A 27,559-nucleotide genomic window follows, 5' to 3' on the forward strand; every position below is an offset into this window, starting at 1 on the left:
GAAAGGGGCCTTAGGGACAAGATTTCCCTGAAGGCAACTGTGATGTAGCCTTCCCAGGGGACATCTGAGCTCATCGCCACTGCCATTAGAGAAACCAGGAAACTGAGGTATATATACCGTATAGTAATTAGAAATTCAAAGACGGAAAAAAAAAAGAACAAAGAAACAAAGCAAAACACCACCTGGAGATATTAATAAAATGGTTACATAATTGTGACCACTAGGATTCAAGAAGTGACGGGACACCAGCCCACATGAAGACAAAAGAACAAAGAAATCCTGACGGTGATCTAACCCTACTGGAACCGAAAAAATAAAAGAAAAAAAGAAAAATCTGAAAACCCAAATTATATCTACTTCAAAAGAAAAAAAAAGATACAACATTTCTTTCTTGTGGATCTAGCATCAGATATAGACGGTGCCATATTTATTCAGACATCATCCAGGGTCAGCCCGGTGATTCACTCCCCACCGGGGCTCATCCTGCCCCATCATCAACAGGATAAAAAAAAGGGATGGAAGCCCACACCAAAAGCCACGCAATTTCAACTGTAACAACCAGGCTTAAACATCGTTCGCTCCCGGACCATGCCCCTAACGTGTTTCGTCCATCACTGGCTTATTTGTCTCTCTTTTTTATCCTGTTGACAAATCAGCCCCCATTGCAGCCCCTCACCTTGTGACAAAGATGCAACGTTGCCGTCTGATTAGTGATCAGCCTAAAGGAAGTCACTAGACTGGACCCTGTGTCCAGTGAAGCCTCGTCAGTGCCCATCAGTTCCACTTCATCAGTGCCCATCAGTGCAGCCTCATCAGTGCCCATCTGTGAAGCCTCTTCAGTGCCCATCAGTGCAGCCTCATCCGTTGCCATTAGTGCAGCCTCATCAGTGCCCATCAGTGCAGCCTCATCAGTGCCCATCAGTGCAGCCTCATCAGTGCCCATCAGTGAAGCCTCTTCAGTGCCCATCAGTGCCACCTCATAATTGCCCATCAGTGCAGCCTCATCAGTGCCCATCAGTGCCCATCAGTGAAGCCTCTTCAGTGCCCATCAGTGCCACCTCATAATTGCCCATCAGTGCAGCCTCATCCATTGCCATCAGTGCAGACTCATCAGTGCCCATCAATGCAGCCTCATCAGTGCCCATCAGTGAAGCCTCATCAGTGCCCATCAGTGCCGCCTCATCAGTGCCCATCAGTGCAGCCTCATCAGTGCCCATCATTGAAGCCTCATCAGTGCCCATCAGTGCCGCCTCATCAGTGCTCATCAGTACAGCCTCATCAGTGCCCATCAGTGAAGCCTCATCAGTGCCCATCAGTGCCACCTCATCAGTGCCCATCAGTGCAGCCTCATCAGTGCCCATCAGTGCAGTCTCATCAATGCCCATCAGTGAAGCCTCTTCAGTGCCCATCAGTGCCACCTCATAATTGCCCATCAGTGCAGCCTCATCAGTGCCCATCAATGAAGACTCATCAGTGCCCATCAGTGGAGCCTCATCAGTGCCCATCAATGCGGCCTCATCAGTGCCTATCAGTGAAGCCTCATCAGTGCCCATCAGTGCCGCCTCATCAGTGCCCATCAGTGCAGCCTCATCAGTGCCCATCAGTGAAGCCTCATCAGTGCCCATCAGTGCAGCCTCATCAGTGTCCATCAGTAAAGCCTCTTCAGTGCCCATCAGTGCCACCTCATAATTTCCCATCAGTGCAGCCTCATCAGTGCCCATCAGTGCAGCCTCAGCAGTGCCCATCAGCGTAGCCCAGGGCTGGACTGGGACAACGGTTTGGCCCTGGACCTCATCCAGACCGGCCCACTTTAATTTTGCAAACATGCTCAAAAACAGCATCCTGTGCACTTACTTAGAGTGACGTCATCACGGCCCGGGCTATCCACACAGCAGGAGCACGCAAACCCCGAAGGAGGAACAGGTGAAGGGGGGAAGCTCCCGGCAGCAGGAGGGCTTCGCTTCTTTAGGTAGTGTGACCCCACTTGCTTCCCCACTACCCAGAGTTTTTTTTTTTTCTCTGCACATTCAAAGAGACTAATTTGCAAATTTTCTTTGCACTCCTTTTGCACTTTAATACCATGGACATAGTTTGGATATAATGGTTTTAATTATAAGCATGGTTTATATATGAATTTTTTTGCTGAAAATGTTTTTATGCGCTTATTTTTTTGCACATTTCAATATTAATTGACTCTTAAAAAAAAAAAAAAGCAACCATAAATGGTTAAAAATATATATATAGATAATAATAATAATAATGCCAATAATAATAATAATAATAAAAGAGCAAAACGATCATAACTAAAGGGATAAGGGGAAGAAGGAGCTCAATAAGGATGACTAGGCCTAGGTTAATGGTGATAAGGGTTTAAATGGGTAAAATAATCTTCAGGGGCAAAGTCATGCTGGGACAGAAATGGGCCTTCACCAAACTCTTTCCACAAAGTTGGAAGCACACAATTGCATACGTTTTGGTATGTTATAGCATTACCATTATCTTTTACTGAATTTTTCGGGACCTGTGTCCACATACATTTTATGCGATGGTCAGGCGTCAAGAAACCTTTGGCTATACAATGCAATCAAGAGGTTAAAGTGAAGTTTTTTGCCAGTCTAATAGAAATAAGTCAACTACACCAAATACCTAACCACCAATTAAATACTAGAAAATGCAACCGGAGATATAAACAAGCCCTTCAATCATGGACATGCATATATATATATATCAATTCATCAATAAAACTAGACTTTGCTCTCCAGCCTCCAAGAATGGTGACCTCCATTTACACCTACACTATATTACCAAAAGTATTGGGACGCCTGCCTTTACACGCACATGAACTTTAATGGCATCCCAGTCTTAGTCTGTAGGGTTCAATATTGAGTTGGCTCCGCCCTTTGCAGCTATAACAGCTTCAACTCTTCTGGGAAGGCCGTCCACAAGGTTTCGGAGTTTGTCTACGGGACTGTTTGACCATTCTTCCAGAAGCGCATTTGTGTAGTCAGGCACTGATTATGGACGAGAAGGCCTGGCTCACAAGTCTCCGCTCTAATACATCACAAAGGTATTCTATTTGGTTGAGGTCAGGACTCTGTGCAGGCCAGTCAAGTTCCTCCACCCCAAACTCGCTCAACCATGTCTTTATGGACCTTACTTTGTGCACTGGTCCAAATCAATCACTTGATGGAGGGGGGGGATTATGGTGTGGGGTTGTTTTTCGGGGGTTGGGCTTGGCCCCATAGTTCCAGTGAAGGGAACTCTGAAGGTGTCAGCATACCAAAGACATTTTAGACAATTTCATGCTCCCAACAGTTTGGGATGGCCCCTTCCTGTGCGCAGTCATGTTGGAACAGGAAGGGGCCATCCCCAAACTGTTCACACAAAGTTGGGAGCATGAAATTGTCCAAAATGTCTTGGTATGCTGACGCCTTAGGAGTTCCCTTCACTGGAACCAAGAGGCCAAGCCCAACCCCTGAAAAACAACCCCACACCATAATCCCCTCTCCACCAAATGATTTGGACCAGTGCACAAAGCAAGGTCCATAAAGACATGGATGAGTGAGTTTGGGGTGGAGGAACTTGACTGGACTGCACCTCAACCCGACAGAACACCTTTGGGATGAATTAGAGTGGAGACTGCGAGCCAGGCCTTCTCATCCAACATCAGTGCCTGACCTCACAAATGCACTTCTGGAAGAATGGTCAAACATTCCCATAGACACACTCCTAAACCTTGTGGACAGCCTTCCCAGAAGAGTTGAAGCTGTTATAGCTGCAAAGGGTGGGGCCAACTCAATATTGAACCCTACGGACTAAGACTGGGATGCCATTAAAGTTCATGTGTGTGTAAAGGCAGGCGTCCCAATACTTTTGGTAATATAGTGTATCTTATCCACCACCGAATTCACTCAAGCACAAATGCTCTTGCATGCATAACGAATCAACTGTGTTTATTTGGCTGAAAAAAATCATAATACAAAAATCTTAATCCAGCCGTACAGACTGGAGCATCGTCTCACTTTACCTGAAATAATCCATTTTACAGAATATCTCCTTGTTTTTGATATAGCAGCTGTTATGTTGTCTCAGAGACGTCCTACAGACCGAACACTCCAGGCACCTCACATGCCAAATTAAGTTATTTACCTAAAAAGATATAAAAAAAAAAAAAAGATTATAAAACAAGAGGTAACAATAAAACTATGATACAATCAACTTTATCAGATATCCCTTTCAACTATCCTAAACCTATTCTTGGGCCAAAAACTATCCCATTAACCTCAATAGTAACAGAGTTTTGTTTTATTTTACAGAAAGAAAAAAAAAAAAGAAAAATATTAAAAAAAATGAGTCAAAGCACAAATTAACCATCAAATGTAAAAATAAGGGGTAAAAAAAAATAAAAAACAAAAAACATTAATGAAATACCAGAAACAAATCAAACCACCGCAAGCACAACCATTAAATCAAGAGAAAAATATAAGCAGATTGTTTAATTTTTCCCAAGCAAATTTCATCTAAGTAGCTCAATGAGCGAAACTCATCTCTATAAAGATTTTCCAGCCATTGCTTAAAGAGTATCTCCACTTTTGTTGAGAAAAAAAGTTGCCGGGTCAGCATCCCTTTGAAAGTAATTAACCCTTGGGGAGTATCTAACCAAAACTGAAAATTCCTATTGCAAGAGATGCCTAAAACTTAACTTGTATCTTAGAGCAGGCTGATTCTGAATGGGAGGGTTCTGTTCATCATAATCATCTAGTGCAGGGGTCTCAAACTGGTGGCCCTCCAGATGTTGCAAAACTACAAGTCCCATGAGGCATTGCAAGGCTGACAGATACAAGCATGACTCCCACAGGCAGAGGCATGATGGGACTTGTAGTTCTGCAACAGCTGGAGGGCAGTTAGTTTGAGACCCCTGATCTAGTGTGCTCTCTGTGTGCTGATGAGCAAAGTTGCATTGTCTGCATCCCTTGGGGAGTAACTCACTCAAACTGAAATTCCTATTGGAGATGATGTCTAAAATTTGACTTGTATCTGAGCACAGACTGATTCTGAATGGGAGGATCTGGTTCATTATAATCGCCTGCTGCACTCTCAGTGTTCTGATGAGGAAAGCTGCAGGGTCTGCATCCCTTTAAAAGTATTTAACCCTTGGGGAGAATCTCACCAAAGCTGAAATTCCTATTGCAAAGGATGCCTAAAATCTGACTTGTATCTTAGTGCAGACTGATTCTGAATGGGAGGATCTGGTATATTATAATCACCTCCTGCACTCTCAGTGTTCTGATGAGGAATGTGCCAGGGTCTGCATCCCTTTGGAAGTATCTTACCAAAACTGAAATTCTTATTCAGGAGGATACCTAAAATCTGACTTGTATCTTAGTGCAGACTGATTCTGTATAGGAGGGTTTGGTTCATTAAAATCTCTTCAGAACTCTCTAAAAAACTGTTCTAAAGAGGAAAGTTGCTGGGTCTGTATCCCTTTGGAAGTATTTAACCTTTGAGGAGTAAACTTCTTATTGCAGAGGATGCCTAAAATCTGACTTGTATATTAATGCAGACTAATTCTGAATGGAAGGATTTGGTTCATTATAATCAGATGATGCACTCTCAGTGTTCTGATGAGGAAAGTTGCAGGGTCGGCATCCCTGTAGAAGTAATTAACCCTTGGGGAGTATCTCACCAAAACTCAAATTTTTTATTGCAGGGAATGCCTAAAATCTGACTCGTATCTTGATGCAGACTGATTCTAAATGGGAGGATCTGGTTCATTATAATGTGATGGTGCACTCTCAGGGCTCTAATGAGGAAAGCTGCAGGATCTGTATCCCTTTGGAAAATTTGAACCCTTGGGGAGTATATCACCAAAACTGAAATTCGTATTGCAGAGGATGCCTAAAATCTGACTCATTTCTTGATCCATACTGATTCAAAATGGGAGGATCTGGTTCATTATAACCCGATGGTGCACTCTCAGTGTTCTAATGAGGAAAGTTGTATGCATCCCTTGGTGACTATATCACCACAAACTGAAATTCCTGTTGCAGAGGATGCCTAAAATCTGACTTGTATCTTAGTGCAGACTGATTCAGTATGGGAGAGTTTGGTTCAATATAATCAGATGATGCACTCTCAGTGTTCTGATGAGGAATGTTGCAGGGTTGGCATCCCTTTAGAAGTAATTACCTCTTGGGGGGTATCTCCCCAATCCTGAAATTCCTATTGCAGAGGATGCCTAAAATCTGACTCATTTCTTGATCCATACTGATTATAAATGGGAGGATCTGGTTCATTACAATCTGATGGTGCACTCTCAATGTTCTAATGAGGAAAGTTGTAGGGTATGCATCCCTTGGGGACTATATCACCAAAAACTGAAATTCCTGTTGCAGAGGATGCCTAAAATCTGACTTGAATCTCTGTGCAGACTGATTCTGTATGGGAGGGTTTGGTTCATTATAATCAGATGATGTACTCTCAGTGTTCTGATGAGGAATGTTGCAGGGTTGGCATCCCTTTAGAAGTAATTAACCCTTGGGGGGTATCTCACCAATCCTGAAATTCCTATTGCAGAGGATGCCTAAAATCTGACTCGTTTCTTGAACCATACTGATTCTAAATGGGAGGATCTGGTTCATTACAATCTGATGGCGCACTCTCAATGTTCTAATGAGGAAAGTTGTAGGGTATGCATCCCTTGGGGACTATATCACCAAAAACTGAAATTCCTGTTGCAGAGGATGCCTAAAATCTGACTTGAATCTCTGTGCAGACTGATTCTATATGGGAGGGTTTGGTTCATTATAATCAGATGATGCACTCTCAGTGTCCTGAGAGGGGGTATCTCACCAATCCTGAAATTCCTATTGCAGAGGATGCCTAAAATCTGACTCGTTTCTTCTTGATCCATACTGATTCTAAATGGGAGGATCTGGTTCATTACAATCTGATGGTGCACTCTCAATGTTCTAATGAGGAAAGTTGTAGGGTATGCATCCCTTGGGGACTATATCACCAAAAACTGAAATTCCTGTTGCAGAGGATGTCTAAAATCTGACTTGAATCTCTGTTCAGACTGATTCTGTATGGGAGGGTTTGGTTCATTATAATAAGATGGTGCACTCTCAGTGTCCTGATGAGGAAAACTGCAGGGTCAGCGTCCCTTTGGAAGTGATGAACCCCTGGGGAGTAGCTCACCAAAACTAAAATTCCTATTGCAGAGGATGCTTAAAATCTGACTTTTATTTTAGCACAGACTTCTGGGAAAGATCAGTGAGCCAATCACACAAGCAGGAAATTACATTTCTGGGGGGGGGTGGGGGGGAAGTGGCGGGCCTGTACAGAGTGCCTCCAGGTTGCTATAATTGCTTTTGAAATTTACCCAAAGACTGGAGATTGAAATGGAAGGGTAATATTTATTAGCATTAAATTACAATATGACTTGTGTAGCGATTGTATATGATATATTATTATTTTTATTATTATTTAATTTTTTTTTTTTTATTAAAGCGTATATATTCGATTCTTTGTATCAGTTCATACAAAGGTCATTCTGGAGTCAGCAAAAGTTGAGCTCTATTGGAAGGACGTGACAAAACGAGTTTATTTACACTGAAAACCCAAATCTGTCAAATCATATAAGTATTTGTTATAAATATGTCCTATGTCAATACTCTCAGTGTTAATACAACAAATTGCCATGGGATATTTCCTTCCCGCGGCCGTGCTCTGGGGTCATCCTTTGAAACGAACGCAGATGAAAGCAGGTTCCACCTGCAACAAAAGGGAAAAAGTTCTCGACGCTACAATTATATCACTCACTATAAGGAATCTGTTGTTGGTCGTGTAACGTAAACCTTCAAGAGTGGGTTTGACATGTTTTCAGAATTAAGTTTATACAAGGATTTGGCCATAATTGGAGCACTTGAAGAATGTCAAGCTTTGCCATTTTATGTCAGGAGGGAATTCTTTCTTTTTTTTTTTTTTTCTCCGATGATGTATGTTAGAAATGGATCTGCTTCGGAGGAAGGGGCTTTTGTTCTACAGTGGAGAGGCAACTGAGCCATATGAGTGAAATTTAAAGAAAACGTTATATCCCCCACCTCTGGAATCTGCGACAGGATAGAATGAAATAGAAACAAATCGCTCTTCTAATCCCTCCACTGGCTTCTGCTCATCCAATAAGTAAAATTCAAAATCCGCTACATTGCCCTGAGCTATATCACCAACCTCATCTCAACATATCACGCAAACCATCCTCTCTGCTCCTCCCAAGATGTCCTGCCCACCAACCTCTACTCACAATATCATCCAAACTCCTTCCAAGACCTCCTGCTCACCAAACCTGTCTCAGAATATCATCCAAACCATCCTCTCCACTCCTCCTAAGAGCTCCTGCTTGCCAACCATATCACCCAAACCATTCTCTCTGCTCTTCCCAAGACTTCTTGCTTACCAACCTTGTCTCAAAATATCAACCAAAGCATCTTCTACACTTCTCCCAAGACCTCCTGCTTACCAACCATATCACCCAAACCATCCTCTTCGTTCCTCCCAAGACTTCCTGCTTACCAGCCTTTTCTCAAAATAGTATACAAACCATCTTCTCCACTCCTCCCAAGGTCAACCTCATCTTTTACTATCACCCAAACCATCATCTCCACTTCGCCCAAGACTACCTACTCATCAACCTCGTCTCACCCAAACCATACTCTCTGCTCCTTCCAAGACTTTCTGCTCACCAACCTCTTCTCAAAATATCATCCAAACCATCCTCTCTACTCCTCCCAAGACTACGTACTTACCAACCTTGTCTCAACATATCACCCAAACCATCCTCTCTGTTCCTCCCAAGACTTCCTGCTCTCCAACCTTATCTTAAAATATGACCCAAACCATCCTCTCTGCTCTTCTGAAGACTTCCTGCTTACCAACCATGTCTCAAAATATCACCCAAACCATCTTCTACACTCCTCCCAAGACCTCCTGCTTACCAACCATATCACCCAAACCATCCTCTCTGTTCCTCCCAAGAATTCTTGCTTACCAACCTTGTCTCAAAATAGTATACAAACCATCTTCTCCACTCCTCCCAAGGCCTCCTGCTTGTCAACCTCATCTTTAACTATCACCCAAACCATCATCTCCACTTCGCCCAAGACTACCTACTCATCAACCTCGTCTCTCCATATCACCCACACCATACTCTCTGCTCCTTCCAAGACTTTCTGCTCACCGACCTCTTCTCAAAATATCATACAAACCATCTTCTCCACTCCTCCCAAGACTACGTACTTACCAATCTTGTCTCAACATGTCACCCAAACCATCCTCTCCGTTCTTCCCAAGATATCCTGCTCACTAACCTCTTCTCAAAAAATCACCCAAACCATCCTCTCTGCTCATCCCAAGACTTCCTGCTCACCAATCTATTCTCAAAATATCACCCAAACTGTCCTCTCTGCTTCTCCCAAGACTTCCTGCTCACCAGCCTCTTCTCCACATATCAGCCAAACTATCTTCTCTGCTCCTCCCAAGATTTCCTGCTCACCAAGCTCTTCTCAAAATATCATCCAAACCCTCCTCTCCGCTTCTCCCAAGACTACGTACTTACCAACCTTGTCTCAAAATATCACCCAAACCATCCTCTCCGTTCCTCCCAGGACTTCCTGCTCTCCAACCTCATCTTAAAATATCACCCAAACCATCCTCTCTGCTCCTCCCAAGACCTCCTGCTCACCAACCTCATTGCAACATAACATTCAAACCGTCCACTTTGGTCCTTCCAAGACTTCCTTCTTTTTGGCTCGCTCATCACCTCCCCCCATGCTCACGATCAGGACTTTTTTAAGAGCCTCTCCCATCCTTCGGACTCCTTATCCCAATCTGTCCAGCTATCTCCTACTCTATCCAACTTTAGGAGATCCCTGAAAATTCATCTATACTGGCAAGGCTATGCTGCCTCCACCTAACAACTGAAATGTAACCATCTCCATTAACTTGCCTGTCACACTTACTACTTTTTGTATCACTTCCTGTTTAGATTGTAAACATTCACAGGTAGGGTCCTCCTTATCCTCTTGTATCGAATTGTGTTGTAAGTTTCTTGTCTCCCTTTATTTTGTAAAGCACTTCCCAAATTTTTTTGCTCTATATAAATCCTGTATAATATTTTAACGATTAAAAAAGGTTGTTATATGTCTGTTTTATCTCTATTCTGTGTTAAATTTTGTAGAAAAGGTGGAATAATTATCATTTGTTCTATTATAAACTTTATGACCGTAGTAGACACCTGACCTTCAAACAAAGGGTTTCTCTACCAGGGTTCCATGGCACCCAAGAGTTCCTCCAGAGGTTGCTAGGGGTTCCTTGAGCAATGATCAGTTTCTGCCCCTCAGTTAAGTTTCCTCTGACACCATTAATCTTTTTAGATATCTGTAAGGGGGTAATTCTACCCGATTAACACAAGCGTAAGGAGCATTCTTCCCATTGACCATCACACTAATTTTTCATGAGCTGTAGATTTTTAACATGGGTTCCCTGAATCCAGAAAGTTATTTCAAGGGTTCTTCTGTGTTGAAAAGGTTGAAAAAGAGAGATCTAACCTATATGAACTTATTAGACATTCATTTCAAAAACGTTGACCATTAATATGAAGTTGCTTGTGTCTGTGGGAAGTTGTGCTGATTCAGCCCAAAGAATATTCATGAGGTCAGGCACTGATGTTAAATTAAAAGATCTGATTCACAATTCGCATTCCAATTCATCCCAAAGCTTTTCAGTAGGGTTGAGGTCAGGTAATGATGTTGAATGAGAGGATCCAATCCCAAAAATGTTCAGTAGAGTTCAGGTCAGGTACTAATGTTGAATTAGAAGACCTGATTCCAAAAGTGTTCAGTAGGGTTGAGGTCAGGTACTGATGTTGCATGAGAAGACCTGACCCTAAAGATGTTTAGTAGGGTTGAGGTCAGGTACTGATGTTGGATGAGAAGACCTGATCCCAAAAATGTTCCATAGGGTTGAGGTCAGGTACTATTGTTGGATGAGAAGACCTGATCCCAAAGGCGTTCCGTAGGGTTGAGGTCAGGTACTAATGTTAGTTGAGAAGACCTGATCTCAAAGGTGTTCAGTAGGGTTGAGGTCAGGTACTGATGTTCGATGAGAAGACCTGATCCCAAAGGCGTTCAGTAAGGTTCAGGTCAGGTACTGTTGTTGGATGAGAAGATCTGATCCCAAAGGCATTCAGTAGGGTAGAGGTCAGGTACCTATGTTAGATGAGAAGATCTGATCCCAAAGGCGTTCAGTAGGGTTGAGGTCGGGTACTGATGTTAGATGAGAAGATCTCATCCCAAAGCTGTTCAGTGAAGTTTAAGTCAGGTACTAATGTTAGATGAGATACCTGATCCCAAAGGTGTTTAGTAGGGTTGAGGTCAGGTACTGATGTTGGACGAGAAGATCTGATCCCAAAGATGTTCAATAGGGTTGAGGTCTGGGCTCCTGTGAAGGCCACTCAAGTTCCTCTACACCAAACTGGTCAAACAATATCTTCATGGAGCTGGATTTAAGGTTTCATATTGGAAAAGAAAAGGGTCTTTCCCACGAGGTTATAGAGCACAATTCTGTAAAATGTCTTTGTATGCTGTAACGTTAACACGTCATATTACTAAAAATGTAGACGATGCTCTATCAATTTAACCGCTTGCCGACCAGCCACCGTCATTATACTGTGGCAGGTCAGCACGATCCTGCGAAGAGTCGTAGCTGTAAGTCGGCTCCTTTAAGTGGGATAGCAGGCGCGCGCATGCCCGCTGCTTTGCGGGGGTGCCAATGCTCATGGCTGGCAGTCGCGATGACTGGCGGCCACGCGCGATTGCGGGCAGGAGAGGCAGAACAGGGATGTGTGTGTGTAAACACACACATCCCTGTTCTGTGAGGAGAGGAGAGGTAGATCGTGAGTTCCTAATAGCTAGGAACCATGATCTGTCATTTCCTATTGTCACTCCCCTCCCCCCACAGTTAGAACACACACTGAGGGAACACAGTTAACCCCTTGATCGCCCCCTAGTGTTAAACCCTTCCCTGCCAGTGACATTTACACAGTAATCAGTGCATTTTTATAGCACTGATCGCTGTATAATTGTCAATGGTCCCAAAAATGTGTCAAAAGTGTCCGATGTGTTCGCCATAATGTCGCAGTCCTGATAAAAAAATCGCAGATCGCCGCCATTACTAGTAAGAAGAAAAATAATAATAAAAATGCCATAAATCTATCCCCTATTTTGTAGACGCTATAACTTTTGCGCAAACCAATCCATATACGCTTATTGTGATGTTTATTACCAAAAATATGAAGAATATATATCAGCCTAAACTGAGGAAAAAATTAACTTTTTTAAAAAAAAAATTGGGGCTATTTATTATAGCAAAAAGTACAAAATAATGTTTTTTGTTTTTTTTTCAAAATTGTCGCTCTTTTTTTGTTTATAGTGCAAAAAATAAAACCCACAGAGGTGATCAAATACCACCAAAAGAAAGCTCTATTTGTGGGGAAAAAAGGACGTCAAATTTGTTTGGGTCCAACGTTGCACGACCGAGCAATTGTCAGTTAAAGCAACGCAGTGCCCAATCGCAAAAAAAATGGCCCGGTCATTGAGCAGCCAAATCTTCCGGGGCTGAAGTGGTCAAAATAAAGATAGAACAACTATATTTGCCAAAGTTATTTCCAGCACAAGAAAATAAACTTCTCCAAAAATATGGTCTGAGATGAGACAGAGATATGACAGTTCTTCGTGAAGGGGTTGAAGGTCATGTCTCTTTTCCCTCCTCCATTTGACACCCCAACTGTACCTTTAGCTGTACTTTCATATTTATAAGTGACATATTTGAAGTATAAGTATAGCCCCAAATGTTTCTTTTTCATTTTGGATAAAGTAGGGAATGGTTTTAAACCAGTTGGAGAATTTTCCCTTCACTCCCTTTACTGGAGATGCAACAGGAAGTGAAAGGAAATCTTTAAAAATTGATGGTAAGTCCTCTTTTAGGCACCGCAAGAGGTGAATGAATCCAGAATTGAAGCGCAACAACTTGATATCCAAGTCCAAATATAAGATTATTCCAATGGCAGACAGTTTATAGGGCCGACGCGTTTCGGCAGCTGTTACTCCACCCCCTTTCACCAAGTCTTTAGAAAATGAAAAGATGAAACCATGTATATGAACTCAGTGATCAATATATAGTTGGGTGGTATTAAAGATAGGTAAGAGCTGCTTCAACCAGCTGCTGACGGATGCTGTTTATAGAGCCAATGCCTTTCAGGGGCTGTAACTCCACCCCCTTCTTCAAATCTTTAGAAAATTAAGAATTTTAACAATATACACTATATTGCCAAAAGTATTGGGACACCTGCCTTTACACGCACATGAACTTTAATGGCATCCCAGTCTTAGTCCGTAGGGTTCAATATTGAGTTGGCCCACCCTTTGCAGCTATAACAGCTTCAACTCTTCTGGGAAGGCTGTCCACAAGGTTTAGGAGGGTGTCTATGGGAATGTTTGACCATTCTTCCAGAAGAGCATTTGTGAGGTCAGCCACTGATACTGATGTTGGATGAGAATACCTGGCTTGCAGTCTGTGCTCTAATTCATCACTAAAGGTGTTCTATTGGGTTGAGGTCAGGACTGTGCAGGCCAGTCAAGTTCCTCCACCCCAAACTCGGTCATCCATATCTTTATGGACCTTGCTTTGTGCACTGGTGGGCAGTAATGTTGGAACAGGAAGGGGCCATCCCCAAACTGTTCCCACAAAGTTGGGAGCCTGAAATTGTCCAAAATGCCTTGATATGCTGATGCCTTAAGAGTTCCCTTCACTGGAACTAAGAGCCAAGCCCAACCCCTGAAAAACAACCCCACACCATAATCCCCCCTCCGCCAAATGATTTGGACCAGTGCACAAAGCAAGGACCATAAAGACATGGATTAGCAGGTTTGGGGAGCAGGAACTTGACTGGTCTGCACAGAGTCCTGACAACAACCAGATAGAGCACCTTTGGGATGAATTAGAGCGGAGACTGCGAGCCAGCCTACTCGTCCAACATCAGCAAATATGCTTCTGGAAGAATGATCAAACATTCCCATAGATATACTCCTAAACCTTGTGGACAGCCTTCCCAGAAGAGTTGAAGCTGTTAAAGCTGCAAAGGGTGGGCCAAGTCAATATTGAACCCTACGGGATAAGACTGGGATGCCATTAAAATCCATGTGCATGTAATGGCAGGCATCCCAAAACTTTTGGCAATAATAGGATTTTTTAAAACAGCTTACCTGTAAAATCCTTTTCTTTCGAAGGACATCACGGGACACAGAGCCACAGTAATTACTGATGGGTTATATAGGTATCACTGGTGATTGGACACTGGCACACCCTATCAGGAAGTTCAACCCCCTATATAATCCCTCCCCCTTGCAGGGATACCTCAGTTTTGTAGCTAAGCAATATAGTGTATTAGAAGAGGGGTGGGACCTCTGTGTCCCGTGATGTCCTTCGAAAGAAAAGGATTTTACAGGTAAGCTGTTTTAAAAAATCCTATTTTCTTTCTCGAACATCACGGGACACAGAGCCACAGTAATTACTGATGGGATGTCCCAGAGCAATGCTACCTGAGGGGGGGGAACCACGACCAAGTAGGGTGCAATCAGACCTGAGGACCCTGTACTGCTGCCTGCAGCACACTACGCCCAAAGGCGATATCCTCATGCCTTCTCACATCCACCTGATAGAATCTGGTGAATGTATGAACTGAAGACCAGGTTGCGGCCTTGCAGATTTGAGCCATAGAGGCCCGGTGATGCACTGCCCAAGAAGCACCAATAGCCCTTGTGGAATGTGCCCTGATCTGAAACGGAGGAATCTTCTGTTTCAAACCGTAAGCTTGAATGATCAACTGTCGAATCCATTTAGAAATGGTAGCTTTTGACGCTGCCTGTCCTCTATTGGGACCCTCTGGCAGCACAAACAAAACATCCGTCTTGCGGATCTGAGTAGTTGCCCCTAGATAGGCCTTAACTGCTCTTACTACATCCAACGAATGTAGAGATCTCTCTTCCGGAGAACAGGGATCTGGAAAAAAGGAAGGTAGAACAATGTCTTGGTTTAAATGAAAATCAGGAACCACCTTCGGTAAAAAACTAGGATGAGGGCGTAGTACCACTCTATCCTTGTGTATAATCAAATAAGGCTCCTTACAGGAAAGAGCTGCTAATTCTGATACTCTTCTAGCAGAAGAGATGGCCACCAGAAAAATTAATTTCCTTGTCAACAAGACCAAAGGAATCTGACTTATTGGTTCAAAAGGCCGTTTCTGTAACACAGCCAGGACCAAATTCAAGTCCCAGGGGTTTAGGGGCGCTTTAACCGGAGGATTAAGACGCATCACCCCCTGCATAAAGTTTCGGACCAAAGAATGCGAAGCAAGTGGCCGCTGAAATAATACTGATAAAGCAGAGACCTGGCCCTTGATGGTACTCAAGGCCAGCTTCATCTCTAATCCCATCTGTAGAAAATCAAGGATTCTACCTATGACATATTTCCTGGGATGCCAACCTCTGGATTCACACCAGGTTATATAAGCTTTCCAGACTCTATGATAAATCATCCTGGAAGCTGGCTTCCTTGCATTAATCAAGGTAGATATGACAGGACCTGAGAGCCCACGACTCTTCAGAACGTGGGTCTCAAAAGCCAAACCGTCAAATTTATCGTTTGTAAGGCAGGATGGAACACTGGACCTTGAGATAACAGGTCTGGGCGTTCCGGTAGTGTCCACGGGGAACCTACCGTCATCCTTACTATTTCTGCATACCAAGTCCTTCTGGGCCAAGCGGGGGCCACCAGAAGTACCGACTTCCTTTCCTGCCTGATCCTGCGAAGGAGTCGTGGTAGTAGCAGAATAGGCGGGAATGCGTAAATCAGTGAGAACCGATGCCACGGAATCACCAACGCATCCGTCCCGCATGCAAGAGGATCTTTTGTCCTTGCCACAAATCTGTCTATCTTTTTGTTGAATCGGGATGCAAAGAGATCTACATCTGGAACCCCCCATCTTTGGCATATGGCCCAAAAGACGTCGGGATGCAGAGACCATTCCCCTGGAAGTAACTGCTGGCGACTTAGATAGTCCGCCTGCCAATTCTCTATTCCCGGGATGAAAACTGCCTATATGCATGGCACATGCATCTCTGCCCAGACTAAGATCTGGTTCACCTCTTTTTGAGCAGCTCGGCTCCGGGTGCCTCCCTGATGATTGACATAAGCCACTGCTGTGGCATTGTCGGACTGGATCCTGACCGGACAACCCTGTAGCCTGATGGTCCAGGCTTTTAGAGCTAGATGTATCGCCCGGATCTCCAGAATGTTGATGGGTAAGGTCCTCTCTGTCTTGGACCATACTCCTTGGACCGCAGCCTGTTCCAGAACTGCTCCCCAACCTGACAGACTGGCATCTGTTGTTACCACCGTCCAGGTAACCGGTAGAAAGGATTTCCCCTTCTGCAGGTTTTCGGGTATGAGCCACCAATTGAGACTCTGACGCACCGCATGCGACTGGTGCATCGGAAAGTCTAATGCCTGAACCTTCTTGTTCCAGGTCGACAGAATACTGTGTTGCAGCATTCTTGAGTGAAACTGAGCATAGGGAACTGCTTCGAATGAAGACACCATCTTCCCTAGTAGCCTCATACAAAGGCGGACTGAGGGACCCTTCTTGGTCCTTACTGTCAGAATCAGCTCTCTCAAAGCAGTGATCTTTGCCTGGGGTAGAAATATTTTCTCCTGGCTTGTATCTATAATCAGACCTAAATATTCCAGTCTTCTTACTGGTTTTAGGAAAGACTTTTCTAAGTTGAGGATCCAACCCAGGTGTTCTAGATACCTGACCGTGGTCCTCAAGTTTCCATTCAAAGAGGCTACCGACCGGTCTATCAAGAGCAGGTCGTCTAGGTATGCTATGACAGCTATACCCTGAGCCCTTAATCTGGCCAGAGGAGGAGCCAATATCTTTGTGAACACTCGAGGTGCAGTGGCTATCCCAAAGGGCAGAGCCATAAACTGGAAATGGCGCCCTCCTACCTCGAAGCGCAGAAACTTCTGATGAGCAGGAAAAATGGGCACATGCAGATATGCATCTCTGATGTCTATTGATGCCAGAAATTCTCCTCCCTGCAGGGTGGGAACTACTGTTCGAATTGATTCCATGCGGAAGGATTGAATCCTTAGGAATCGGTTCAGATCCCTTAAAGCGTTTGTAAAGGTGTTTTTTTTTTTTTTTAAAAATAACAAACATGTTATACTTACCTTCACTGTGCAGCTCGTTCTGCACAGAGTGGCCCCGAACCTCGTCTTCTGGGGTCCCTCGGCGGCTGTTTCAGCTCCTCCCCGCAAGCATTCACCACCTTAATGCGAGCTCCCTCGCACGGTGGTGAGTGCTTGCGGGCGCGCTCCCGTGATACAGCCGGCGGCTATAGCCGCTCGCTGTATCACTCGGCCCCGCCCCCCGGCGCGCCGCGTCATCGGATGTGATTGACAGCAGCGCGAGCCAATGGCTGCGCTGCTTTCAATCCATCCACTGCAGCCAATCAGCGGCCAGGGTGAGCGGAGGAACAGATGTCGGGAACGCGAAGCTGACTTTCGAGGCGTCAGGTAAGTAAAACGGGGGGCCTGGGGGCGGCGGTTCTGTCAGAAGTTTTTTCACCTTAATGCATAGAATGCATTAAGGTGAAAAAATTTTTACCTTTACAACCCCTTTAAGTCCAAAATGGGCCTGACATCCCCATTTGGCTTTTGGACCGTAAAAAGGTTGGAATAGAAGCCCAATCCCTGGTCCTTTGCGGGAACTATCATAATGACCTCCTGCGACAAAAGTCGCTCTAACGCTAGAAGGAGCGACTGCTTCTTCTCTGGGTCTCTGGGAACATTTGATCTGAGGAACCGAGGAGAAGGGAATTCCTGAAACTCCAGCTTGTACCCTAAGGTTACCGTGGAGACTACCCATCTGTCCTGGAAGTCCTCCTGCCAGAGCTCTGAGAATTGTCGCAGTCTTCCCCCCCACTCGAGTGAGCGGGGGCGCCCCCTCATGCAGAGGTCTTAGTGTTTTGCCTAGTAGGCTTCTTTCCCCAGGACTTCTTTTGTCCCTGGGGTTGACTCTTGTCTCTGGACCCCGATGGAGGCAGCCGTCGAGACTGCCTGGAGGCTGAAGCCCCCGGCGCTGGGGAAAGAGTCCGTTTGAAAGAGGGACGCTTACTCTTCTTCTTGACAGGTAAGAGAGTGCTTTTCCCACAAGAGATTCTCTTGATATAGTTATCCAAGTCCTCTCCAAACAACCTTGCACCACGAAATGGAAACCCAGCCAGTAGCTTCTTACATGGTGCTTCGGCTGACCAATTTTTCAACCATAGGATTCTACGTATATGCACCAACCCCAGTGAAAGACGGGAGGTTTGCACGATAGAATCTCTAATGGCGTCAACCACAAAGCATAAGGCCGCTGGAAGGTTAGCAAACCCCTGGGCCTGCTGTTCAGGTAATACTTTGATGACCTGCTTAACATGGTCTCTTAAGTATTGACAGACTCCAATCACTGCTATTGCAGGTTGGGCCACTGATCCTGCTAAGGAGAAAACATCCTTCAATAGGGATTCCATCCTTTTATCTACAGGATCCCTGAGCATCTGAGCATTGTCTACAGGACAAGTCAGGCTATTATTTATGGAGGAAATGGCGGCATCAATAGCTGGTATTCCCCACATTTTAATAAACTTTTCTTCCATCGGATAAAGTGTTGAAAACTTTCTCGGCGGAAAAAAACGTTTGTCTGGGTGATCCCACTCAGAATAAATAAGCTTTTCAAGTAAAGTATGAACAGGAAAAGCATGTGCTGCTTGGAAAGGTTTCAGTGACCCCAAAGCAGAAGAGGATTCTTTAGCAGTTTCAGGTATGGGCAACTTAAATGTGGAGCGGACCAATCCAGTGAGGATCTGCACTAAGACTTTCTCCTCTTGGGAAGTCGCAGAGGGTCCCTCTCCACCTGAATCCTCCGAAGAGGAATCATCCATCCCATCCCGATCCTCTGAAAGGGATTCATCTCCTTTATCCCAGAGCTCCTCTGTCTGAGGGTCTTGGGGAACAGAGGAAAGCCTAGTGCGTTTTCTTCCACTGAGTGAAGACGTAATCACGGCCATTAATCTTTCCTCTAGACCATTAATGGTTGAGGAAAAAACCTCTTGTGTAATATATACAGGGGCTGAAGTGCCAGAAGCAGGTGTAGCCCCTGACCCCGATGGCTCTCCCTGGCTAGCCGTCCCTGGCCCATCTTTAGGGGGGAAGGATGCTGCCGACAGGGGGCCCTCAGAACCTGAACGAGATCCCCTAGTGTCTCTGGTTCCTGGGGTGCTTGAACCTCTTCTACCCATAGTGCAAAGCAACAAGGTGTGAGGTATACAAATGAACACTGTCTGCTGAGCGATGTAGTCTGGCTAAAAGCCTTGCTACCCAATGCTCAGTCTGGTGTTACTTCAGTAAATGCTGCCTAGGAGAATGCCTGTGTCCCACCTTACATGCGACCGTCAGCTCTGTGTCTCTCAGAAGGCTGAGTGCACCTGTACAGAGTGCCTTTAATAGCCTGCAGCTGGCCTGAGTGGGAGTCTAAACACTCTGTGCTGACATCCCGCCCCCTCCTCTACCGCCCCCCCCCCCTCGAGTTTTGAAAAAAACAAGCGCTTCCCGCACTGCCGACTCTCCTGTCATGCTCTGGAGAAAAGGCTGGGGATGGGGGGGGGAAGGAGGGAGACTGGTAACAAGATTTGCCTGAACGGCTATCTTCAGAGATGGTGGCCATTAGGCCACAGAGCCCGGGTGGTATAACCACTTTCTAGACCCCTGTGGCCCCTCTCTAGCCTGGGGGGGAACATTCAAACATGAGAAATCCCCCCATCCACCTTACCTGCTTGCAGCCTGCTTGATACGCTGGGACATACACAGCGATTACAACACCTGAGACAGACATTCAGCATGTGTAGGTTTGTGCTCTTGGCAGCCCCCGGTGGTCACAATAGGCATAGCATGCATTTACCTTAAAGGAGAAAAGCCACTAGAACTCAAAAATTCTGTGGAATCTCCTCTTACCTTATCCAGCCGCAGGGTGCTGTTTACACAGACCCAATCTTCACCTCTCACGGTGGGCTCCGTTTGAAAAAACCGTCAGAAACTGGGGCCCCCATCAGTAGGGGGATCCAACAGTTCTGGGACCGTAAAGCACCTCGCCAGAAATTAGGAAGTTTAAAGCCATTTTCTGATCTGCGGGGTCCAGCTCTCTAAAAAGAGAAGCATTACGGGTAAAACCTCGTTTCTTCGGACACGAGGCCCGGGTACCATTCAATTCGGCCATGAAAAGACACTTTGAATAGATCCGGTTCGCCTGGCTTGCCCCAGTATAGGATCTTAGGATATTCCCTTTGGAGCTCAGCACAGGACATCTTTACACGTCCATCACCTAAGACACTGGCGTAAAAACTGAGGTATCCCTGCAAGGGGGAGGGATTATATAGGGGGTTGAACTTCCTGATAGGGTGTGCCAGTGTCCAATCACCAGTGATACCTATATAACCCATCAGTAATTACTGTGGCTCTGTGTCCCGTGATGTTCGAGAAAGAAATAATGTATGTGGACTCAGTAATCAATATATTGATGGGTATTATTAAAGAGTTGTTAGAACTGCATCAACTGAATGCTGTGCTTATTCACAACTTTTACCATATATTGATTTTAAATCCTCATTCATTGTTTCAATGTTCATTTTCTCAAGCCCTGATGAAGGGATGGAGTCGCAGCCCTTGAAACGCGTTGGCTCTATAAACATAGCTTTTATTGTAATAATCTTGATTTGGACTTGGAAATCATAGTGTGGTCCTTCATTACTAGATCCACTCACCTGTTCTGGTGACAACTGTCTAAGATGGTTGCAACCATCACTTTGCAAAGATTGTCCTCTTACTTCCTGTTGCCTCCCAAGTACAGGAAGTGAAGGGAAATTTCTCCAACGGACATTAACAGTAAGAAAAAATACACTTCCACGGGTGTAAAACCCTTCCCTACTCTATCCAAAACTCTATCCAGAACTCTATCTACACAAGGTCGTCCTCGAAACCCTTTGTCGTGCACTACAGAGGTTGACAATCCAATAGTCAGATGCTCCTAGAAACTTAGGTGTAGGCCTCTCAGCTATGCTACAACTAGAACCTCGATGAACATCTAGCAGTGTTACAGAGAACTTCGACAGGCCCTTCGGCAGAGGAAGCTCCTCCTCCAGAACTGGACCCAGGTGTGGCCTCTCTAGGGGTAGAACCTAGGGGTAAACTTCCAGGGGTGTAAAACCTTTCCCTACTCTATCCAGAACTCTATCTACACAAGGTGGTCCTCGAAACCCTTTGTCGTTCAGAGGTTGACAATCCAATAGTCAGATGGTCTCCAGACCGCAAACTCCAAACTAGAAACTTAGGTGTAGGCCTCTCAGCTATGCTACAACTGGAACCTCGATGAACATCTAGCAGTGTTACAAAGAACTGCCTCAAGGGCAGGGGACCTTAGGCAGAGGAAGCTCCTCCTGCAGAACTGGACCCAGGTGTGGCCTTTCAATTCTGGATTCACTCACCAGTTCTGGTGACAATCACCTCAGCGGGGACTTATCATGGTCAAGCCTAGGTATCCACTCTTACTGCATCTTCAGAGTTTGGATTCTACCCCTCTCTAGGGTGCTCTTTTTGATGAGAGCAGCCTAATCAAAGCCAACGAGCTCTATAAACTGAACTGGTCCTTCACAATACAGGACTTCAAGGCTGACCTCTGGCATTCCCTTTAGTCTTGCACAGTTGTGCCTCTCCTGTACTAAAATGGCTTACTCTGAGCTTCTCACCAAGAGGCCCGCCTCTTTCATTCACTGGGTTTCAGTTCTGAGGGTCAGCATCATATCTGGGTGCTACCTACCAAAAAAAACCCTTCCTAGGATCACCTACTCCTCCAGACTGGCATCTACCCACCAAGGCATTTTGATATTTGCATAGTTCCTCTCAGGTGCTCCTTAACCAAGCAAGCAGTGGGCGGGCTACTGGGAGGAGCTATGCAAATATCAAAATGGTTATACATAGACTCATGCTTATTTCGTTACGTACCTTGAGCAGGTATCTGTCGAGGATTTCCAGGCCACAGCTGGAACAAACGTTCTTCCCATCTGAAGGTACAGAGGAGGAGGAGGAGGAAGATGGAGGGGAGCACACGGATGGGGTGGAGGGAGGGCTGGGGGATGAGTGGTCTTCCTTTTCCAGGTTACATGGAAGGTTTTCATCATCCGACTGGGACTGGAGAAAGAGAAAACACCAGTTAGGAGATCTCCGTGAGCTTCCCGGGACACCAAACAGGCATGTCAACCAGACATGTGCAGAATGAAAAAATTGTTTGTTTCGCTTCAATTCGTTATTTTTATAAATTACTTTAGTTAAATTTGTTTCATTCATTTTCATAATTCCATTTGTTTATTCGAATTCCATTCAAATTTACCCAGTTCGTAAAATTTTAATGGAATTCAAATTTGAATCGAATTCCATTTGAATTTGAATTTATTCTATTCGAAATTTGAATTTCGGAAAATGGTTATAGTCTATTTTATTCTATTCTATTGTTTTTTTCTATTCTATTCTTTTCTATTCTTTTATTTTCTGTTCTATTCTAATCTATTCTTTTCTAATATATTCTAATTCAAATTTATTTTATTTGAATTTGGGTTATATTTTTTCTATTTTATTCTATTCTATTGTTTTTTCTATTCTATTCTCTTCTTTTATTTTCCATTTAGTTTCTATTCTTTTGGTTTCTATTCTATTCCAATTCAAATTTATTCCATTCAAATCTGAATTTATTCTGTTCCTAATTCGAATTTTGGAATATGGTTATATTACTTCTATTTTAACTCTATTCCATTCTATTGTTTTTTCTATTCCAATGGATTTTTTCTTTATATTTTATTATTATTATTTATTATTTACTATTCTATTGTTTTTTCTATTCTATTCTGTTCCAATTCTAATTTATTCTATCTATAATTCGAGTTTCAGAAGATGGTTATATTCTTTATATTGTATTCTATCCAATAATTTTTTCTATTCTATTCTTTTCTATTGTATTCTGTTTTTTTATTTTCTATTCTATTTTGTTCTGTTTTACTCTATTCTTTTCTATTTTATTATATGCTTTTATTTTCTATCCCATTGTATTCTGTTCTTTTTTATTATTTTCTATTCTATTATATTCTTTTCTATTCTTTTCCTTTATTTCTATTCCTATTCTATTTTATTCTATTTGTAAATTTGAATCGAATGAGAAAATTATTTGAATTCGAATTGAATTAGAAAACAATTTGAATTTGATTTGAATTCAAAATTTGTCGGAAAGTTAATTCTGTTATTTTGCATTCATTTAAGTTCATTACTATTGTAATTTGGAAATTCAGATGCATCCGAATTTCCCAATTTCGATTCGGAATGAAATGAACCGCACATATCTAATGTCAACCTAGAGTTCCAAATACTACTGTAGCAAATCCATTGAGCATGCAATAATTTCTGTATACAAATAACATGTCAAAGTGGACCTGTCATTCATGTTATAAGTCTGCATGAATAAAGTCCTGAGGTGTCACAATATACAGCAAAAGTATAATAATAAAAAAAAGAATTTTATTAATAAAAAGCCATCCCTAGAACTCCAGTTAGTGACTTTGCCTAGGTTGTGATGAGGTCATCAGTCTACTGCAGGCAGAAGGAAGCATGTCCTTAGTCGCCTAGGCTGAGATAATGTCATCAGTCTGCTGCAGGCAGGAGGTAGCATGTCTTTAGTCTCCTGGGCTGAGATGATGTGATCAGTCTGCTGCAGGCAGGAGGAAGCATGTTCTCAGTCTCCTAAGCTGAGATGATACCATCAGTCCGCTGCCAGCAGGAGGAAGCATTTTCTCAGTCTACTCTCCCCCCAGTGACTGCAACATTGTAACTTTGTAGAAAGTCACAAGGTGAGTAGTTCAGTGTCATTCAACCCACCTCTTATGAGCTGAGGACATCAAGGACCTGCTTTTTGGGGGGGGGTGTCATCAGGCTTGGACCAATGGGAGAATGGCACCAATTCATTACAGGGTGCACATGGCCAGGGGAGGAAGAAGAGGACGTGTGGCATCATGTAACTGGTCGCGAGGTGAGAGGATGCCTCATGGGCTGATCTGTGTCAGTCGTTTGTGAACTCCAGCCAAGAAATGCTCGGCCACCAATATTTACATGACTGTGCCATCCCTGAGCCAGCATCCCAGTATGGGAAGTGGATGATGACCCTGGATGATGCCTGAACAAAGATGGCGCTGTTTTTCTGAAAAGCAAAGCAGCTAAAACCATTTTAGTGGGGAGTACTGTGATCTCTGTGAGAGGTAATAAAAACTTAGATGTGTTACTCGGATACATAGGTGTGGGCAGCCTATTGCATTAGGGTGTGCACCCCAAAGCTCAAACACACATGCGTGCATGTATGTATACATGGGTGGGGTTGCCATTGAGACCCCTGCAACCCCTGAAGCTAAGCCAATGGCACATGGGGTGACTAGACCGAACCCAAGCACATCCCTAATGAAGAACACAGGGTTTTTTTCTTAGATAATAGGTGCAGGAACTCTCACTTTCTAAGTCACCCCTTGTCTCCGCCCCTTACCCACCCCTGAGCACCGTCCCTTGGTTCCGCCCCCTACCCACCCCTGAGCACCGTCCCTTGGTTCCGCCCCCTACCCACCCCTGAGCACCGTCCCTTGGTTCCACCCCCTACCAACCTCTGAGCACCGCTCCTTTTAGAGAATACAGATCCAAGTATCAATTTGTGGTAATTTGTATGGCATTTGTTCATGATAACAAGAAATGCTGTAAAATAGATCCCCTGCAGCCAGCAACAATAGACCCCCCAGCAACAATAGATCCCCCCACAACAATAGACACTCCCAGCAACAATAGATCCCTCAACACAATAGACACCCCCAGGAAAAATAGATCACCCCAAACCAATAGACCCCCAGCAGCAACAACAGATCTCCCAGCAGCCAGCATCAATAGAACTCTGCTTCAACAGTAGATCCCTCCCAGCAACAATAGACTCCCCCCATCAACAATATATCCTCCTCCAGTAACAACAGACACCCCCAGTAACAATAGATCCCCCACAACAATGTACACCCCCAGCAACAATAGATCCCCCATAACAATAGACCTCTAGCAGCAAAATAGATCTCTCAGCAGCTAGAATCAATAGACCTCTCCTTCAACAGTAGATCCCTCCCAGCAACAATAGACTTCCCCCCAGCAACAACAGATCCTCCTCCAGCAACATCAGACACCCCTGGCAACAATAGATTCCCCACAACAATAGACACCCCAAGTAACAATAGACATCCAGCAGCAACAACAGAACTTCCAGCAGCCAGAACCATTAGACCTTTCTTTCAACAGTAGATCCCTCCCAGCAACAATAGACACCCCAAGCAACAATAGATCTCCCTAGAACAATATACACCCCCAGGCAACAATAGATCCCCCCATAACAATAGACCTCCAGCAGCAAAAATAGATCTCTCCAGCAGCCAGCATCAATAGACCTCTCTCTTAACAATAGATACTCCCAAGCAACAATTGACCCCCAGCAGCATAAGACCCCCCCTTCCCCAGCAACACTACACCCTCCCAGCCACATTAGATCCTCCAGCAGCTGGCATCAATAGACCCTCCACCACACTCCAGCCCCATTATTAAAATTAAGTTCATCTTTTTTTAATTGTATTTCTTTAATAATCTCCATCCAGACTCCGTATAAGTTCATTAAACTTATAGCAGTCAAAAAGAAAACTTCTGATTTTTCTTCTGTTTTAGTAATTTAGTTTATTTACAGTTTCATTCCTTTGAATGGTAAAAAGTGCAATGGATTTAAAAATGCAATTGTTGTATACAGTTGCACTATTAAAAAGTAATAATTAATAAAAATATTAATAAAAATAAATTACTTGCTTGTGATACACAGTGCTTTACAAAATTCAGTGTCCTCTATGGTCGATGTCAACTTAAGTAATTTTTTTATTTTATTTTCAATAATGCAATTATTGTATACAGTTGCACTATTAAAAAGTAATAATAAATACAGTGGCTGCAAAGAGCCTACAGGAGATCAATAAAGGATAACAAAAATGTGAAAACAAGTAATTTATTAATAAAAAAATTAAAAAAATCACTTGTTTGTGATACACAGTGCTTTAGAAAATTCAGTGTCATTTAGGGTTGATGTCAACTTAAATATTTTTTTTTCTTTTAATTTTAATTCATTTATTTTATTTTATTTTTTAATTTTATAATCTCCATCCAGATGAATACATTTATTAAACTTACAACAGGCAAAAAGAAAACAGATTTTTCTTATGTTTACTTTTTAGTAATTTTGTTTATTTACAGTTTCATTCCTTTGAATGGTAAAAAAAAGTGCAATGGATTTAATAATGCAATTGTTGTATACAGTTGCACTATTAAAAAGTAATAATAAATACAAGTATTAATTAAAAAAAATACTTGCTTGTGATACACAGTGCTTTAGAAAATTCAGTGTCATTTATGGTTGATGCCAACTTAAGTAATTTTTTTTTTTTAATAATGCAATTGTTGTATACAGTTGCACTATTAAAAAGTAATAATGAATATAAGTATTAGAAAAAATAAATTGCTTGCTTGTGATACACAGTGCTATGGAAAGTTCAGTGTCATTTATGGTCAATATCAACTTAAGTAATTTTTATTTTATTTTTAATATTGAAATTATTGTATACAGTTGCACTATTAAAAAGTAATAATAAATATAGTGGATGCAAATAGCCTACAGGAGATCAATAAGGAATAACAAGAATGTGAAAACAAGTAATTTATAAATAAATGTAAAAAAAAATCACTTGTTTGTGATACACAGTGCTTTAGAAAATTCAGTGTCATTTAGGGTTGATGTCAACTTAAATATTTTTTTTCTTTTAATTTTAATTAATTTATTTTCTTTTATTTTTTAATTTTATAATCTCCATCCAGATGAATATGTTCATTAAACTTATAACAGTCAAAAAGAAAACAGATTTTTCTTATGTTTACTTTTTAGTAATTTTGTTTATTTACAGTTTAATTCCTTTGAATGGTAAAAAAAGTGCAATGGATTCAATAATGCAATTGTTGTATACAGTTGCACTATTAAAAAGTAATAATAAATGAAAGTATTAATAAAAAAAACACTTGTTTGTGATACATAGTGCTTTGGAAAGTTCAGTGTCATTTATGGTCAATATCAACTTAAGTAATTTTTATTTTATTTTTAATATTGCAATTATTGTATACAGTTGCACTATTAAAAAGTAATAATAAATATAGTGGCTGCAAAGAGCCTACAGGAGATCAATAAGGAATAACAAGA

At 43.0% G+C, this 27,559-nt stretch overlaps 1 protein-coding gene across 2 annotated transcripts in view; it reads right to left on the reverse strand.

Moving 5' to 3' along the window:
• Window positions 1-27,559, reverse strand: part of LHX6 (LIM homeobox 6) — a 184,144-nt gene that overhangs the window by 100,714 nt on the left and 55,871 nt on the right. The window contains exons 2-3 of one of the 2 annotated variants that reach the window (XM_073600667.1): window positions 22,219-22,404; window positions 4,028-4,149 (exon numbers count right to left, since the gene is read on the reverse strand). In XM_073600667.1, the coding sequence (XP_073456768.1) occupies window positions 4,028-4,149; window positions 22,219-22,404 (308 nt within the window). Of the gene's footprint in view, window positions 1-4,027; window positions 4,150-22,218; window positions 23,628-27,559 lie in introns of those variants that run through there. The other variant, XM_073600666.1, reaches the window with a different exon arrangement.

This window comes from Aquarana catesbeiana, linkage group LG09 (genome assembly GCF_042186555.1).
Source record: "Aquarana catesbeiana isolate 2022-GZ linkage group LG09, ASM4218655v1, whole genome shotgun sequence".
Taxonomy (NCBI): domain Eukaryota; kingdom Metazoa; phylum Chordata; class Amphibia; order Anura; family Ranidae; genus Aquarana; species Aquarana catesbeiana.